A 20000-nucleotide genomic window follows, 5' to 3' on the forward strand; every position below is an offset into this window, starting at 1 on the left:
ATGGATGGGTGGAGAGATGGGTGGATGGGTGGATGAGTGGAGCTTGTGTGGATGGGTGGATAATTTTTTAATTAAATAAACATGTTGTGTGTGGGGGAACTAATTAACTAATCACTAATTATGTGAATATGGGTGGAGCTTGTGTGTGTGGAGCTTGTGTGGAGCTTGTGTGGAGCTTGTGTGGAGCTTGTGTGGAGCTTGTGTGGGGTTTGTGTGTGGTGGGGTTTGTGTGGGGTTTGTGTGGGAGGGGTTTATGTGGGTGGGGCTTGTGTGGGTGGAGTCAAAAAGGGGCGGAGTCAAAAAATTTCAATTTATTGGAGCTTGTGTGGGGTTTGTGTGTGGTGGGTTTGTGTGGGGTTTGTGTGGGTGGGGCTTGTGTGGGTGGAGTCAAAAAGGGGCGGAGTCAAAAAATTTCAATTTATCTTTGTCTTTTGTAATTCCTGTGAATAAAATGAACCTAAAATCTCTTCCCCTTCCAAATCATATATCTTATAAGTCCAAGGAACCGTATCTATTACATCAACAATTTTAAAAAGTTCTTTCGTCCATCGTTCAGTAAAACCCTTTTCAAAATGAGATTTCCACCTATATATTCTTACGATATCACCAACTTTGAACTTAGGTTTTCTGACATTAATCTCTTTTTCATATTTTAATTTTGTAAATGTTTCTGATGGCTTCATATTCGTTGACGTGTGAATCGTGTCATTATACTTATCCACAATATCCTGAATAAAAGATAACCATTGTTGTGAACCGAGTTGTGTGAATTTTTTATATAGTCTCTCTTTTAAGGTACGATTAAAACGTTCAACAACAACTGCCTTCCCTTCATTAAAGGTACTGTATAATGTAATACTGTTATTTTTTAGAAAATTCATAAATGTCTTGTTATAAAACTCTCTACCCTCATCAGTCCACAATTTTTTAGGTTTTCTCTTACTTTTATTAAATATCTGTTGAAAAGCTAACATAAGAGTATTACCTGTTTTGTTTTTTAAAGGGACAACCCACGCATATCTACTCCTCAAATCAATAACGGTTAAAGCATACTTGTACCCCTTATCATTATTGAGTTCAATCAAATCAGCAGACCAGATATAATCTACTTCCTTGGAATAAACTTTCCTTCTCTGAAACTTTGTGAATATTGGTTTATGTAATTCATCAGCTAATTGCTCTTCAGTCTTAATGGCATCATTAGAGCCTATGAGTTTTTTGAATTTCCAAGTCCAAGTTTCAATTTAGCACTAATCATCTTCTTCACGATGAACCTATCAACTTTTTCTCTCAAGGTTGGATTTTGTATCAGAGACAAATTATACAACATTTCTCTATCGGCTTCATGCTTTTCTTCCAACGTTGTGGTATTCCCATAATCAATATCGTGTCTCATGCACACTTCATCAACTCTATTGATTGGTTTACTCCAGGATTTAGGATTGTCTGCCTCATCTAATCTTTTATCCAAGTTTGTGCCTGGACCACAGAAAGAATACCCTGGAAGATGTAATTCCCCTGGTATTCCAGTAGTTGTAAATTTACTTCCTGATAAAAACTTTTGTATATCTCCTCCGAGTTTGTGTTTGGAGATAAATTGATTTTTTTTTTGAACCACACACCGAACATATACCTTTTTGTATAACCCTGTTATTTTTACTTTTAATATATGAAATATTTTTAGTATTAGTTTTCTTTTTACATTTGAGACAATAACTCATTTATTTATGTGAAAAAGTCCTGCAGAGTGCGAAAACCTTTTAGTTTCCAACATGCACATTTGAATCTTAATTTTTAAAACATAAAGAATCCTAAGAAATGCCTTCACTCTCTCCTCCATTTATTTAAGAAAAAACTTGAATTAAAATGAATAGCTTGAAGATGTCAATAGTCTTGAAGAAAATATTGCAAATAGACTTGTCAATTCTTTGTTTTCCTCCTCGGTGGGTTGAGTTATTTTCTGTAATACCGCCAATCTTTTTTGAATCTCACTGGTTTCCATATTTTGATATTTATTTTGTCTCGCTCTTTCCTCCCTCTCCTCCCTCTCTCTCTTCTCTTTTTCCTCCTTCTCTTTCTTCTCCCTCTCCTCCTTCTCTCTCTTCTCTTTTTCCTCCTTCTCTTTCTTCTCCTTTTCCTCCTTCTCTTTCTTCTCCTTCTCCTCATTCTCCTTTTCCTCCTCTTCCCTCTCTTCTTCAACTCCTTCCTCATCCCTTACTATCCTTGAATCGTTTACACCCCATAGAATATTATACATATATTCATCAGGATTTCTTGTTATTCCTGCATCGAAAATAATTTTTTTACAACAGGAAACCAATAAAATTTCTTTTGAATTTCTAAAAGAGCCTTACCTTTTCTTAACTTTATAATTTTTTCATTATTTAACATTCTAATTAAATCTAAAGTTGTCGGTTTATCAACATCAGCATAATGCCAATCTTTTATTGAAAATACCTCATTCTTATGTTGTAGAACATATTTATTAAAATACCGAATACCCTTTTCTTGAAGGTATGCTTGGACACAGAAATGATAATTTTCTTGAAGCCTTCTTGCTGTCATTTATGTATTAGAAATATATGTTAGAATAATATTATGGCACGAAACACCTCCCCATCTTCCCATAGTTAAATCATTTTGTATTTCCTTACTTATTATATATAATCCTGTTTTTTCTGTTTTCATGAGATAAACAAGGGCAAAACCATTATTATATTTACCCTTATTAAATTCTTTTATTTGTTGTTTACTAATCGTGGACCCACAAAACTCATTCTCGATACCAAGTGGATAATATTCTTCCTTACGAGACTGATTTAATTGTTCCAGGTCTTCGAGGTTAATTTTAAATGACCAATTATACCCTAAATCATTCATATCATACCCCCATTGTTCTATTCTCATACAAACGATACGCCCTTCTTTATAAAAATTTATTTTAATTCGAACTGTGAATTCTGTATGACCTGGAGATAATATCAACACTTCTGTATCTTTGGAATACACAGCCGTTTTATTCAAGTATATATATTGTGATAAATCGCTTAATCTCACCAAGTCATTCGCGTCAGTTGGGCTTGGATAATTTTTAATTTATAAGCATTTTTCATGTTAATATTTTTGTTTATATTATATTTATGTCGTTCAGCCTGTGCCTTTGTATAATAATTTGATAAATCAATATCCAGTTCTTGAGATACACCAAAGATAGAACCATCTTTACCAACATAAGTCATTTATATTAGATTAAAAATAATATCATAAAATTTTTTATTTTTGTTGAGTTGAAATAACACATATAGACATAATTGACCACAACACTTGGAATTTAATTCTTGGACTTGAAATGTTTGATAAACACCATTCTGTAAGAATTTTATGACTTCAACAGGTGGTGGAAGACCAAAACTATCAAAATAATATTTGTCTTGATTATTAAAAATACAAACCCAATGAGAACCGTTCCCATTATTATCTTCTAAGTTCATAATAATATTCTTTGTATGTTTCGGCACATTTGTTAATTCATCTCTCATACAAATAACCACATTTTGAATTTTTAATTTCTTACAATATTTGGCAAGTTGTAAATTTGATGTTGTATTCTTTCCAAATTCTTTCAACCACTCATCAATGCTCATTTATTTATTAGAAAGATATAATCCATTACCTCTTTTCGTTAATTTTACACCTGCTTGTGCAATAGAAGAAAGCATATCTCCAACTAACAATCTCGCTTTATCAGGCAGACCTTCAAGTTTTTCAGCAAAATCTACAATTACGCCACTTCCACTAATTTGTTTCTCCAACTCTTTGTTATGTCTTTCCAATTCTTTTTGAGCCTGGAGTTGAGCCTTCCTTTCGTTGGCAGTTTTCACCGCTGTTGAAATACCACCCGTCAATGCTCCAACCGCACTTAAACCAGCAAATAAAGGAATTAGAAATGGGAGAAATCCTCCACTCGTCTCTCTTATTGAATATTTTTTCAACATTGGTTTTGTCATTTTAATTTTAAGTGAGCCAGTGTCATTCAAGATTTTAACCTGTTCTCTTGTGAGCAAAACATCAATTCTTACTGCTCCTTTTCTCTGAATTGTATTAACGTTAATCGTACAAGGCTTTTGATTTTGAACACAAGATGATAGTTTATGAAGATTGATTTGATTAACATATACCCCAGTTGGTACTTTGCCACTCATTTATTTAACAAAAAATTATGTGAGACTAATCATCACACCATTATCTGTATTAATCTGCAATTCTGTTTCTTCCAAAAGCAAACAATATGTATCAACTTCTTCACTCTCTCCTCTTTCAATGTATAGGGAAGTATCCACTCGATTAGACTTTATAGTTTCCTTTTGCGCGCTCAGGTCAAACGCATAGATTGTATACAAACTTTTAAATGCTGTCATATCCAAAATAGGTTCTTTATTTCCATTACTTTCACACACCTTTTGGTAAGACTTGTATGCTTCAGCAAAATCATTTTTTTCCCAATTAATTTCCAATCTATCTCGTGGATAAAATGTTCCATCTAGAGAAACGCGAAGTTGTTTCACCTTAGCATTATCACTCAATGCATTATTCTTATCAGTCGCAGTATCACCATCTGGCTTTTTAAAAATGATCCACAGATATCGTGGCTTTCCTTCCAGAACACCCAAATTCCACGTGTAAGTAGTTTGATTGAGTTTAACGTGTTGACATCTTCTTTTGAGGTATGATACACTGAGTGGTTTCTTTGAGTTAAGTCTTCGATTCAACATCTCTTCTGTTTTAAGATTAGGAGTATATTCACTGATATACCAACTCATCTCCTCAATTACAAATTTATTCTGATCACCAAAAGCATTACCAACACCAAAAAGCAATCTATTTTCATTATCATTCCTTTGTAGTTGAAATCTAATTTTAAGACCATACAGAACTTTATCATGATCACAAAATCCAAATATACCTTTAAGAGGAACCGCCACAGTAAAACTATTTTCTGCTTTTGTATCATCATTATACGCTCCTTTCCTTTGAATATATCCAGGGTCTGTGTTTGTTCCCGTTGACATATCAGGAATAAAACCTTCGACAGACCCCTTTCCCATTCTATCACTGAATGTATAGAGTGTAAATTTTATCATTTCAGATACAGCAGAGACATAATCAACCGCTTCAACTTCTTGTGTTCCAATATACAAACGCACACTATCAAACATTTTCCAGAAGAAATCATTTACAAGTGTAGCGTTTGTGTTATTCCCAGCTTTAGTGAATTTAAATTTACACAACAAGAAACTTTCGGAGAGATTCAAATAGGTTTGTTGATTATTTATTTCAAAACTTTTTGTACCATTCGTATTCCAGTCTGTTCCAGTTATTGCATTTACCTTGAAGTAATCTTCTTTTTAGTGGAGTTTGAGATAATAATAGTATCATCCAAATCATAGATACTATCAATTGCTTCCATACTTGTATTTATTTAGGAAAAAAGATGTTAAAACTTTTGAAACCCTGATCCAAGTATTTGAATTATTTTCTGTCGTTCTTGGGGGACAACTGAGTTTTGCCTTTCTTAATTTCTTTTATTGCTTGTAATTTATGAGATTCCTTCTGAGCATCTTTTATACTCTTTACAGCACCTGCTACATTTCCCACAGCAGAAGCAGTTGAACCAATTAGATCTTTATGTTTAAGAATAGTTGAACCAATACCCATGAGAGTATCAATTATCCCATCTCCTCTAAATTGATGTCCAACACCCCTTTGTCTCTTAGGTTTATAGTATCCTCTACCAAGATACATACCTTCACCCTTGTAGTATGGGGAAAGGAACATCCCATCCCCTGTAATTATTTTATATTTTCCCAACTCGTGTTTCCTCACAATAACCATCGTATTTATTTATTGGAAAACTTCACGTAGGTGAATTCTGATGGATATAACTTCTCCATTAAAAGAAATCACACGATTATCTTGGTCGGTTATCCTAAAATTTACTCTGTGTATGGTTTTTCCTGACACAGGTAGATAAACCAAATTTTTAGGTTCCATATTAAATTTATAACCAATTGGGGTTGAGTATGCACTGAATGAAAATATTGTATTTGTTTTTTTCCATCATTATAAGCACCATCAATCAAATCACAGTGAATTAACACCGAATTTATTCCTGAGGATATTTGAATGACATTATCACTGTAAAACGTCCCATTAGTTTCAATCTTTTTTGAGGAGAAACCCAATAACTCTCTAAATGAATTATCAATTGTGAAATCAACCTTGTAGTTATTTTTAACTTTAATCGTTGATTTTGAAGTATGTTTTTGAATGTTTATAACAATATTTTTTGGTTCATCACCCTGTTCTTTCATAAGACGAGCAATTTCGGAAGATATTTGAGAAATCTCATATGCTCCGGGTGAGACTGTTATCGTTTTGTATCCACTTCCGGGATTATAACTAAACTTGTCATTTTTATCAGTTATATTAAATAAGGTATTATAAGTTTCCATGGACAATAAAGATGCCTCATATTCTTTTGTTGTGTCAAGTTGTAGTGGGTATGGGAATGAAGATGTGTGGTCGCTTGTTGTGAAATTGAAACTAAGGATTGTGCTTCTCATCTTATTTAATATGAGATAAAATGTCTTTATATTGATATTTATTAATTATTTTCATGTTCATCAACTGGTCTAAAATGGCTGATGCTTCATTAAAACAATTGTTATTTCCAGCCTTCTGACTGCCTAACAACAATAACAGTCTATTAACTAATTGCGATGGGTCATTTGGAAGAAAACTAACACCTGAACCAAGGATACTTAAAGCCTGAATAATGTGTTTCTCCTTCTCATTCTTCCTACTTTTACCAGAAAGAATAACCTTATAATTTAGAGTGTTCAGCAAATCAATATATACTCTATCATCATTATTTTCCATATCCAATGGTTTATCAATATACTTTGATTCATCCTTCACAGTTGAACCTTGTCTTCCATCTTTTGTGAGAAGAAACATTAATCTCGGAGTTAGTTTAACAGGGCGTTGAGCAGAACTTAAGAACCTTAATTCATCATTAAATATCAATACCTTTTCTTGAACAAGATGAAATATTGCTGGTTGTTCTGTTGGAATGAGTCCTGCTTTGGTTTTTGAATCCGCTGAATATTCATTGTTTTGAACAGCATTCACAATATAATCAGGGGGTTGATTAATCTCTTGCAGTTGTTGAAATAAACCTTCATCATGTTCTAATTCTCCAATATGCTCTAATTCTTCCTCCGTCATTTGACTGAAATCTTTCAACATTTGGAGCTTTCTGGGAGTATATTCTACTGTGGGAACTGTGGAAACATCTTTCATTTTTTCTTGGGAAGTTTTTAAAAGTGGTTTAAAAAATTTCTCTTGTTTTCTTTCAAATGCTTCTTCGCCCGTTAGTTTCTGTCTGCGTTTCTTCTTTATGTCTTCCTGTTGTTTTACAACTTTTGAAACCAACTCTTGATGTTCCTTAAATCTTCTTGCTCTTTCTTTTACATCCATTTATTTATTGTAAAATATCATTTAATGAATTGTAAAGATCAACAGGGAAATTTTCTTTTTCTTCATCATTCAAGTAGATGTGTTCAAATAAATCCTTTTCTTTAAATATTTCATCAAATTCTTTATTAACATTAATGCGAGTTGTAATTTCTTCTTCACTAATACTTGCATCTCTGCTTTTCATACGTTTGCGTTGAGTTTCTTCATCAACATCAAAACCGAATGATAAAATCTTCACTCCACTCAGATGTTTAATAATTTGTCTCGTTCCTTCTGGATTAGTTTCTAATATCCCAACACCACCAGATTTTAGTTTCCTTAACTCACTCTTACAATGTGAATATTTTGTTGTACCAAGAGAAACCTCCTCAAACATTTGACCTTCATTCCTCAATCGCATATGTTCCTCCACTGAAATATAGTGATAATCTTCACCTTTTACTTCTCCAGGTCTTATTGCTCTAGTTGTTGTTGATACAATGCGTATCACGGGGTGTTTTTTAAGTAAATTTACAATATTCTCATTTGTACTACACAAGAACCTTGATTTATGAAAGTTTTTTCCAGAAGCAGATTTACCCACAAGATTTATAATAATAGTTGTCATTTATATATGTAATTGTTTATAAAACAAAAAATATATCCCTTAATATCTCATCTTGTTTCACAACAATATATTTATATTTTTCAGTCGTGTGCTTCATATAATCCTCAAATTTCTTTTTACTACATAATGTAGAACAATTATCTCTCCAAAAATTATTGATATCTATTGAATTTAACTTGAATAAAATAAAAGTATTAGCATTGTTTCTGATGGAACGACGAGGAAGTTGAAAGTACGATTGACTAAGATAAATACAATTACAAGAAGAATGTCTCCCTCTTGTGTAGTAGCTGTCCATTACCGTTTGGTTTCTCTCATTAACACAATCATCAAAGATAACGAGGTTCTTTTTGATTTATCCAAATCTTGGGGAGACGGTATATCATCCGTATTATCACTAAGAATACAAGTTATAGGATTTGATTTCTTTTACATCTCTGTGTATCACAAAATAGTTGAATTATATCTTTAATGTTATAATCATTGAGGTTGTTTTGACGTTTAAATAAACCGATTATATCTTCCTTTTGAAGACCAGCATTAAAACCTTGTGAGAGTAGTTGATACTCTGGTTGAAAACTCGACTTTGTGAAAATTATTAAATTGTCATAATCTAAAAAGTTGGGAGTGAGGAGCATTTTTAAAAGTAAGCAGGTTTTTCCACATCCACTTGAACCAACTATGAGACATCTTAATGAATTTGGGAGATTTTTATGGTTGTTAAATTTTATCTTATTTTCCCAAATAGGTAAAAAATCATTCATTTATATATTTGAAAAACAGGTTATTTAATTTATTATTGGCTTTTTTAGAAACTCTATATTTTATCCTAAGTTCAGGTTTAATTTCAAGATAATCCATTATTTTATTTATACAATATCTTGTGTTGATATTTCCCTGAAAATTACATCCATGAATAATATACAACAACAATCCTTTGAACATTTCTCTTATACGTTCAGTTTCTTCCCTTGTAAGGAAAGGTGTGTTATCATCCTCATACTTTACATTCATTTCTCTAATCAATCTTGTAAAGTAATTCATTTTTGGTGTAAATCTAAAAGAATTATTTTCCTTTTTATATTTTTTATTATCATTAATTAGAAGATAATCACAGAATATACATTGTTTATAGGCTTTTGACTCTGTGTTTAATCCCCGTCTTTCACACGCAGGACAATTCTCAAATTTGTCATATGGAGAATCAGGAAAGTCTAGCATATTTATAAAGTAAAACTTTACTTAAACTGAAATTCATCTATACTTTCAGTTGTATATTACCATCGATATCGATATACTTTTTTTCATTATCAGATTCAACGACAACATTTTTTATATTAAAGGTAATTTTAAAATTATCGTTAACTACTATTGAACGAAATGTCATTTCACCTGATATATTAACATCCTTTATTTCATCAGGATTTACATCTTTAGGGTTGTTGAAAAAAATACAAATTTCTCCTTGCATATTACAGATGGTCTTATCTTTTCTTTCTAAAGCTTCATCCATAAGGTTTTTGTTCTTTGATACTTTTTCTTGTTTCATTGCTTTTTCTAGTTTTGAATATATTACTAGAAGGAGAGGAGAAACTTTTGTTAGAGATACTTTAATTGATGTTCTACCAGGTATACTAAAAGCCCTTCCACTGAAGGAAATTGAAGAACTCATATTATTTACCATAATAGTTTTTATCCAATAGTTGTTATATTTATCTTTGTTCAATTTTACATCCTTGACATATTTCTCAGTATCTTTAACAGATGAAGAGATTGATTGAAACTTGTCTTTTGTGTCTTGAAACATTGTATTTATTAAGTGAAAAAGTTGGAGGATAAAATGGTTTTAAGCACAGATTCACCTGTAAAACAAACGAAATTTTCATCAAGAAAATTTTAGTTTAAGCAAAGTTTTATTCTATAAATATGGTGAATACAACGTACTGCGATGTTTGTAATCACGAATATAAACATTATAGAAAACACCTCCGAACCAACAAACACACATTTAATCTGTTTCATAAAATATCTCCTCTTGAGTTGGAAAGAAAACATTGTGATATCTGTTCAAAGGATGTTTTGAAGAGTAGTTATAATAAACATCTTCAATCACAAAAACACAAGAAAAATGAGTTTAAAGTAAAGGGAGACTATTATATTGAAAACACTGATGGGGCATTTAAAGGGCATATAAAAATAAGGATTTTTCAATTTGGAGAACCCGGTCCATCATCAATAGCTGAATCAATTGAAATAGTGAAACCTGATGTTGAAAATTTTATTAAAAAGACATTAAAAGAAATGAAAACTTTAAAGTTTTATATGGGAGTGAAAATGAATATGAAAAGACAAGATGAAGAACAAACTCCTTATATGAGAACAGGTCTTCATTTTATAACATCATTTCAAGATTTTTTGAATAGTGGGGTTTATGAAGAACTATCAAGACAAGAGGAGGATGTTGATAATACAGTGGTAGGAAGTGGATTCAATATTAAAAAATCATCTTTTTAGATATACACATTCTAAAATCAAACCCTCTTAAAGCTTCTTCTTATATTGAATTACCAAAAGAAATAAAACTAAAGAAGGCAGTTGTTAATATTAAGAACAATGATAATAAATGTTTTCTCTGGTCTGTTCTTGCTCACTTACATCCACCAAAATGTAATTCAGAAAGAGTAAAACAATATATGAAATATGAGAATACCTTGGACATTAAAGATTTTAAATTCCCAATGCCACTAACAGATATTCCTAAATTTGAGAAAAAGAATAATCTTTCTATTAATGTATATGGATTAACGGATACAAACAAAGTTCAAATATTAAAAATTTCAAACAACTATAAAAATGAAGAAACACACATTGATCTTTTATATTTTAGTGTTGGAAAGAATTCACATTACACATACATCAATAATTTATCAAGATTAATCTCTTCTCAGGTATTCAGAACAGCAAACAAAATATATCCTTGTAAGCGATGTCTTAATTCATTTCATACAAAAGAACGATTAGAACAACATTCAAAATATTGTAGTAATCATAAATCAGCTGTAATTACAATGCCTAAACCTGGTGAAAAGATTTCTTTTGAAGATTATAATAAATCTATCATGCACCCATTTGTGATATACGCTGATTTTGAGTGTATCCTTAAAAAGATAAATACTGCTTCTCCTAATCCAAAAGAACCATATACAAATAAATATCAAAAACATATTCCTTGTGGTTTCTGTTATTATATCAAATCATCTGTTGGAGAAAAGTATAACAAACTTGAACATTATCGTGGAAAAAATGCTTCACAAGAGTTTGTAAAACGATTAGAAAAGGATTGTATAAGACTCACTAAATTAATGAAAGAAACAAATGAACCGATGAAATTAACCAAAGAAGAAAAATTAGAATTTAGAATGAACAATATCTGTCATATTTGTGAGGGGGAAATTAAGGAGTCTAAAGTTAGAGACCATTGTCATCTTACTGGTAAATATAGAGGTCCCGCTCATTCCTGTTGTAATCTTAATTATAAATTACCTTCTTTTATTCCAGTCTTTCTTCACAACAGCGCCAACTATGATACACATCTATTTATAAATGAACTTTCAAAAACACCAGGGAATATTTCTGCCATAACAAACACAAGTCAAAAGTATATTTCATTTTCAAAAATGATATTCACAAAACCTTTAACTCGTATTAGGTTTCTAGATTCTTACAAGTTTATGGGAACACCACTAGCCTACCTCGCATCAAATCTAAGCTCCACGGACTCTTTTCCAAATCTTAATTCATTCTTTCCAAAAGAGGAAATTCTCACTAAAGAGGAAATTCAGATTAAAGAGAGAATTCAAAGTAAAGAGGAAACTGTAATTAATGAAGAAATTCTAACTGAAGATGAAATTCTAATCATAAAGAAAATTCGAACAATGAATGAAATTCTAACTAAAGAGGAAATTCTGATTAAAGATGAAATTCTGATTAAAGAAGGAATTCTTACGAGAGAGGAAATTCAAACAAGGAATGAAATTCAAAGTAAAGAGAAAATTCTTACAAGTAAGGGAATTTATCCTTATGATTATATGGATTCATTTATGAGATTTAAAGAAACACAACTTCCATCAAAAGAAAGTTTCTATAATAACCTTTATGAAGAAGAGATAAGTGATAAGGAATATAAACACGCACAAGAAATATGGAAATTATTTAAGATAAAGAACCTTGGAGAATATCACGATTTATATCTAAAAACAGATGTTTTATTGTTAGCTGATGTGTTTGAGGCTTTTAGAACACTCTGTCATAATAAAAATTGTTATGGATTAGACCCTGCCCACTATTTCACAGCTCCTGGTTTAGCTTGGAGTGCAATGTTGAAAATGACAAAACAAGATATAGATTTAATCAGTGATGTGGATATGCTTTTGATGATTGAGAAGTCCAAGAGAGGTGGAATATCACAAGTATGTTCAAAAAGATATGCTAAAGCAAATAATAAATATCTTCCAAATTATGATAGTGAAAAAGATAGTAATTATTTGATGTATTTTGATGCTAATAATTTGTATGGATGGGCAATGTCTCAATCTCTACCTTATGGTAAATTAGAGTGGGTGGAAGAAAAGGATTATGAAAAGGCTTTGATGAATATTGTTATTTCTTCTCAAGAGGAATTGAATGACGAAGAAGAAGGTTATTATTTTGAAGTTGATTTGAGGTACCCGAGTGTTCTTCATAATAAGCATAAAGACCTTCCTTTTGCATGTGAGAAAGAAACCCCAAAGAAAGAATGGTTCAGTGATTATCATAAAAGTTTTAATATTAAAGGCAAATCAACAGAAAAGTTATTAACAACATTCTATGATAAAGAGGGATATGTTTTACATCAGAGAAGCTTAAAACAGTTTTTGAGAGAAGGATTGAGAGTAGCTAAAATTCATAGAGTTTTAAAATTTAAACAAAGTCCTTGGGTGAAAAAGTATATTCAATTCAATACAGATATGAGAGCAAATACAAAAGTAAAATTTGAAGGGGACTTTTATAAATTAATGAATAATGCTGTATTTGGAAAGACTATGGAAAATGTTAGAAACAGGCAAAACATTAGATTCGCAACATCTTGGAAAGAAGCTTCGAGATTGATAAATAAACCAAGTTTTGAGAGAGAAGAGGTTTTTTCAGAGAACTTTTCTGCAATCCATATGAAAAAGGAAAGTATTGTAATGGATAAACCAATTTATATTGGAACAGCAGTTCTTGATTTATCAAAGATATTGATGTATGATTATTTGTATAATGACTTAAAGAAAGAGTATGGTGAAAATGTTTCATTGTTGTATATGGACACTGATAGTTTTATCCTAGATATAAAAACTGATGATGTTTATGAAGATATGAAGAAAAATATTGGAGTATATGATACAAGTAATTTCAGCAAGAAGAGTGAGTTATTTTCCAAAAAGAATGAAAAGGTTATTGGTAAGTTTAAGGATGAGTTGGGTGGAAAAGTAATGAGTGAGTTTATTGGATTGAGAGCAAAGGCATATGCTTATAAGTATGGTGATCAGATTGATAAGAGGTTAAAGGGAATAAAGAAATATGTAATAAAGAAATCAATAACTTTTAGAAATTATTATAATTGTTTGATGAATAAGAAAGAAGAATACAGGAAAATGAATACAATAAGAAGTTATAAACATAACATATATAGTGAAGAAGTAAATAAAAAGGCATTAGGAGCCTTTGATGATAAGAGATTTATTTTAGATAATGGAATAGATTGTGTTCCATATGGATATTGTATGATAGAGTGTATAAAATAGATTGCGTTTTAACGATGGGAAGAAGGGTTAGGGTTTTTAAGGGCTACCGCCGCGTTTTTCACAATATATAAATGGTTAAACCAAGTATTAATCAAACTAAAGAGTGGAGAAAATCTCAGTCTTGGTATATAAATGGAAAACATAATGAATGTGAAAAATATCAAATAAGTCTTATTGAAAAAATAACTAAAACAAAGGTAAATAAAACAAATAAGCGAATCAATTTAAAAAGTAGTAAGTTAGAGGATGTAAAGAAAAAAATGAATATCCTTGAATGGACTGAAAACTTTGATGGTTATCAATTGAACAATGAAAAAACAATTTACTATAATCTCAAAATGATATGTGGCTCAGGAGGTGGTCAGATGAGATCATTAAGAGAAGTTTATCATTTCGTAATGGCACAAAAGGGGTATCTTAAAAAATATAAAGATTCAAATGTTTTGTTTGTCAATATTTTAGATGGGGATTATTGTGCAAAGAAAATTAAACTATTGAAGGAATTTGAGAATGAACAAATCTTTATAGGTTCAATGAGTGAGCTGTTCAACCCCCAGGTTAAAGGGGAGACAAATAAATATACCTTGGGATAGCCTGGTTATATATATACAAAGCCTGGTGTTGGCTTAGTGGTTAGGGTGGCGGCTTGGGATCCCAGTGTCCCGAGTTCGAATCCCGCTCAGCTGCTGAATTAACACCAGGGGGTTGACTCAGCCTGTCATCCTTCCGAGGTCGGCGAAATGAGTACCAGTATACTGGTCCCGGTGTATGCCCCGGTTAGAATAGGTGTACCATATCCCTGTGTTGTAAGAGGCGTCCAGGAAGGGCATCCGACCATAAAACATTGCCTCACAAAAAGCCAAACCCCTGCACAGCAGGGAAAAACGGATAAAAAGGGGGTTTATTTTTAGGGGAAAAAAAAGGGAATCGCTGAAAATCCCCCATTCATTTACATGGGGAAAAGTGAGCTAGAACCAGTATATTCACCCTACTTATATGTATATTTATATATGTATATATTGTTACGGTTGTGGAAATTCACAGAACACCATTCAGGTTCCCCAAAGATCAGTTATGTCGATAAGTGTGTGTCCAGATTTGATTTCCCCACCAATGTCTAAAGCGGCATTATTCGTGTGCTGGGCTATGAACCTTTGAGGTAGTGTTATTCTTTCCTATCTTTATTTTAAACAACATCTCCTCACCACCTTCGCCACAACCGCCAACATCTCCTCACCACCTTCGCCACAACCGCCAACATCTCCTCACCACCTTTGCCACAACCGCCAACATCTCCTCACGACCTTCGCCACAACTGCCAACATCTCCTCACCACCTTCGCCACAACCGCCAACATCTCCTCACCACCTTTACCACAACCGCCAACATCTCTTCACCACCTTCGCCACAACCGCCAACATCTCACCACCTTTGCCACAACCGCCAACATCTCCTCGCCATCATCTCCACAAACAACGCCATCTTTACCCCAACAAACAAACAACATCTCCTCACCTTCATCTCCACAAACGCCGCCATCTTTTCGCCGGCAACGGCATCCACGAACGAACGGCATCTCCGCCGACAAACACGAGGACTCCCTCGTTGGAGCGAAAGCCGGCGATTTCTACCACGTCTGTGTCTGACAACAAGATCGGATCAGAATGACAAAAGGGGCGGAGCCAGGGGGGTGAAAGGTCAGAGGTGAAAGACCAAACCCCAGTGAGAAGGTAGGTGTCGGTCTGAGACAGCCATTGATGACTCTTGGGGAATAATTGAGCTGGACATCCACTTTCCTTGTGTGCATGCTTCTACCCCAAGCAGCAACATTCACCAATGCTCTGCTGGAGCATACACCAATGCCAGTGTGGTGGAGCGTAGGGTTATTAAATATTCTCCCCAGTCATGGCCTGTTTGTTTCCATAGCAGCTTGAACCTTACTGCCGTTTTTCCAGCCACATCCTCAGCATGGTTGTGGAAAGTAAGGCCCTGTTGAACTTAATACCAATGTAGCTCGGTGTGTTGGTAAAAGGAGTTAGAGTAACATTTGATTGAATTTGTAGATGTCTTTTGGCGTCCTTGTTGCTCAGGTAAAAAGCTGAGCAGGTGGTTTTCTGCACATTAAAGTGGAGTCGCAATTGATGGTAATAGGTGTGCATTGTGTAAATATCACATGACAAGGCCTGCTCTACATCCTGAAAAGTGTCATAGGTCTTTAGGATGGCTAAGTCATCTGCATAGGCCAGTTTCACACCAGAAGTGTGCGACAGGTCAGCTGAATAGAGGTTGAAAAGTGCCGGAGTAAGAACAGACCCTTGGGGGACATCATTCTTAAGAGTCTTGGTCCAGCTGGGTAGTCCATTTATCAGTACCTGAAAACAGCGGTTGGAGATTATCTCATTGATGACTTGCACCATACATCTGTCCTGAAGAGTATTATATAACTTGAGAAGCAGGCCACGGTACCATACCGTGTCATAGGCAGATGAGAGATGCAACACCTTTCCTGTGAAGTATCAATCCCACAGTTTATAGTCGGGTCAGGAATCACATTTAGTCTCGAGAGCTCTGTGCTATCCCTGCACCATCCTGCTGTTCATTATTCCCATGCTATGAAAAAAATGGGGAGATATTGAAATCAGGTTTGTCTGTCTGTCCGTCCATCATGCTATCTCTTCTGAAACAGGTGTGGAGAAATTCACCAAACTTGATCACCAAGCAAGAAGGTGAGAGCTCGAGCAACATTTTGGCCCCACCCTTCGGGGCCCTGGGACAAGGTCAAATACCAAATACGGGCAAATTTTGAAAACATTTTTAAATGTAATTTTGTCGATGCAATCAACATTGGAAGACGCATGAAATATGTAGCGATCTTTTGGATTTGACCCCCGGCCCATGCCCTTGGGGTGGAGACTTGGGGTCACAGGAGTCAAAACCTAAGATTTTTTTTAAACTGAATTTGATATTGGGTCATTCCTGGTGGAACTTTATGCCATCTTTCAACTTTGCTTGAGGTGGGTAGTGTGGAGATTAGGGATGGCGTGAGACATCAACTTCGATCTAGTTTCCATTCGTTGAGGTTTCTTCGCACACAGCCAGGTTTATGCATGTATTTTTGGCAAGCATTGGGTTACCGTTCTGAATTATCTCACGTCTCTTCCCAATATGACGCTTTCCTGTTTCTCAAGAAGCAAGAAAAACACATGATAGGCCATCCGTCCACAATAACAATGAACATTCAAAGCTGTGACAAACCTGCATAATACCATTCGGGAACCCTTCAAGTGCTTTTCCAATAAATTTAAGAATACTGGGTTAAGTGTATTACTTAACAACATGATTACTCTGAAGGGAACAAGCATCAGTAGTCCTCCATCATTATAAATTATTATACTCTCAGAAATTGAGTCCGAAAATCCTGCAATTATTGGCATTATATTTCCAATAAGGTTATGATTCCTTTAAAGAGAGAGACTCGTTTATCTGTGCCTCCCATCTCTGTTTTACACTGCCCGGCTATCAATAATGATGACAATTCAATTCTGTCACCTACTTTTCACAAGTCTTGAATTTGTATTTTAAGTCATCAGACACAGCAGGGCTGACAGGATGGTTTAGAGGTATGCACACTTGCATCTCAGCTTTCTAGCCTAGATTCGAATCCTGACCCAGTTATTAACTGTCATATTGGTGTTTCACAGACGGTGACTCATCAATGTGTGTGCTGTCCCTTGGATGGACATTAAACGGTTGTCCTGTCTGCCAGCATTTGTTGGTGGATGTCTACAATCCCATGGTGTCCTTCCTGAGTGTAGGTGAGCTTTTGCCAGCACTATTAATAAACAAGGAGAAAAGACATAAAATGTCACAGCCCCTATTGGTTTAGTAATTTTGCTGCACAGAGTTAAAGGGATAGCCCATATTTACAAGATTTATGTGTATGCGCAACTGACTTGAGTGGTCATGTGACATGGAAGATTGTGTACGATTGGGAAACATTGCGAAACAAACAAAATTGCCACCAGTCGACCATCTTGGATCTAATCTCAGAAGAAAAAAATGACATGAATATGTAAGCCATCATTCTTTATCTGTGTGCCAAGTTTGAATACGATCGGTAAATGCATGTCCAAGAAATGGTTGAGGACGTGTTCAATACCTGTTTGTTTTTTTACAACGAAAATGGCCACCAGTCGGTCATCTTTGATCACATCGTGAAATAAAATGATGTACATATGTATACCATCATTTATTGTGTTTGTGCAAAGTTTGAACAAAATCGGTCCATACTTGTTTGAGATATGGACGCACGGACAGACGAGACCCAATCCATAAGCCCCCATTTCGGAATAAGTCCAAAACTGGGGCGAATTAAAAATTCCTGCCATAACCAGCAGAGGGCACTGCATCAGTGGCACAGCCACATCCTCAGCCAATGACGCTACCCTGCAGCTTTGTGCTGCATACGAATGAAGAATAATTGGACACAGCAGATGATAATATTAAGATGGTGTGTTTGTGTTAGCATTTGAAACCCTGTCATAATGCAAGAGACTCCAGTTTCATAATCCCATACAGCCTATGTGTTTGTCTATTGGGAACTAACCTTATAACTTGTGTGAAAGTACTCTGAATTTGTAAATGTCTATGTCTTGCACATGATTTGTGTAGAAGTCCCTCCGTTTGTCTTGGATCAATATTGAAAATGTTTGTCTCAAGACAACAGGCAAAATTGACTGGATTTACAAGTGAAAAAGTAATATTCTTGGATGAAATATATTTCTAAGTAACGATGTTTCAGAGATGTAAACTTTTAATATACCCAAGAGCTTAAGTTGTGTAATAGTTGTACTTTTGGAATGTGCACAAGGCAACTTTATGTTGTTCTTTCCAAGCGTCCTGCATGGTCACCCAAATTAAACAACCTCCAAGGCACACAGCACTCTGCAAAAGGAAACAGGTTAATGTGGAAACGAAAACGAAAAACACAGCCTCATATCCTGTTCCTCCAAATCCGACGATGATAATAACAACGGCTTTGAAAGTTTACGAGCAGTGGCCATTTGACTGCAATGGTGCTTGTATCATGATCAAAATGCATGCAGCATACATCTCCCTTTGGGTTTTCCTCTCATTGGAAATGTTCCTTGTTCAAGTGTGCACCAGTCCCCTCCAAGGTAAGCAGCTCTATGTTCACCTAGCACTTTACCTTCACTGAAAAGTTGCTGCTGATATTGAAAACAATCCTCATTTAATGAATGTTAAAAAAAAACGTCAATGAAAGCAATGTTTTTGGAGAATTAAGCATTAGAACATTTAATGAAATGCTAAAAAATAAAATCTATATTTGGCCAGGTGAGTTCATAAAATTCATTCTTAATGTCCTCGGGGGAATTTGCAATATATGCTCGTATGCTGCTTACGGAAGGTCCACTTTGTGCACATCTCCCTTACTGAATTAAAATGGTAAAAAGAGTTTTTAGAAGCGCCTGCTTTTTTGGATATCTGAAGGAAGTATCTTTTACTTGATTCCTCGATCTACAGGGTTGTTCTTTGCAATTTATCAATTAAAGATTTACTGTTGTATTCTCAATCTTGGCTTTATAAATTATCTCCATGGGTTGTCTCTCTCATGTGGGAGACCATACATAGAGATAGTTTACTAATTTTATGAGCATCAACTGAAAATTCCACTTACCAGACTTGGTGGTGTAATGGATAGAGCATCCCTCTGAGTCTGGGACTTTGCCGGTTTGAACCCTGGTTGAGTCGTACGAAAGATGTTAAAAATGGTACGTGCTGCTTCCTTGCTTGACGTTCCACATTTAAAAGGTTAAGAGCATGGATAATCCCCAAAGGTTGGCATCCTTGAGGGGAAGGATATTCCTTCTTGGGAAATGCCCCACTGAGTGCAGTGAGAAAAGCAGCACCATTGTTGTGATGTCACTGGTACCCAGAGTACCCCAGGAAGTGTTGGCCCTTTGGCCAAGCTCAGTGGCTGTGTTTGTCTCATCTAACAGTCTTGT

The 20000-nt window shown here is 34.3% G+C and overlaps 2 protein-coding genes across 4 annotated transcripts in view; both read left to right on the forward strand.

Moving 5' to 3' along the window:
• The window catches only part of LOC147029498 (protein mono-ADP-ribosyltransferase PARP14-like), a 45494-nt gene extending 26673 nt beyond the window's left edge, over positions 1-18821 (forward strand). Inside the window, exon 6 of the mRNA XM_085872556.1 lies at positions 17676-18821. The gene's annotated coding sequence lies outside the window, so the exon portion shown is untranslated. The remainder of the gene's footprint in view (positions 1-17675) is intronic.
• Positions 18822-18862: 41 nt separating this feature from the next.
• Positions 18863-20000, forward strand: part of LOC147029500 (tissue factor pathway inhibitor 2-like) — a 68745-nt gene continuing 67607 nt past the window's right edge. For all 3 annotated transcript variants that reach the window (XM_085872557.1, XM_085872558.1, XM_085872559.1), the window contains exon 1: positions 18863-19151. In XM_085872557.1, the coding sequence (XP_085728683.1) occupies positions 18878-19151 (274 nt within the window). In that variant the 5' untranslated portion in view covers positions 18863-18877. The remainder of the gene's footprint in view (positions 19152-20000) is intronic.

The sequence above is a fragment of the Eptatretus burgeri genome, chromosome 3 (assembly GCF_056783735.1).
Source record: "Eptatretus burgeri isolate ZD-2024b chromosome 3, Ebu_testis_v1, whole genome shotgun sequence".
NCBI classification, from domain to species: domain Eukaryota; kingdom Metazoa; phylum Chordata; class Myxini; order Myxiniformes; family Myxinidae; genus Eptatretus; species Eptatretus burgeri.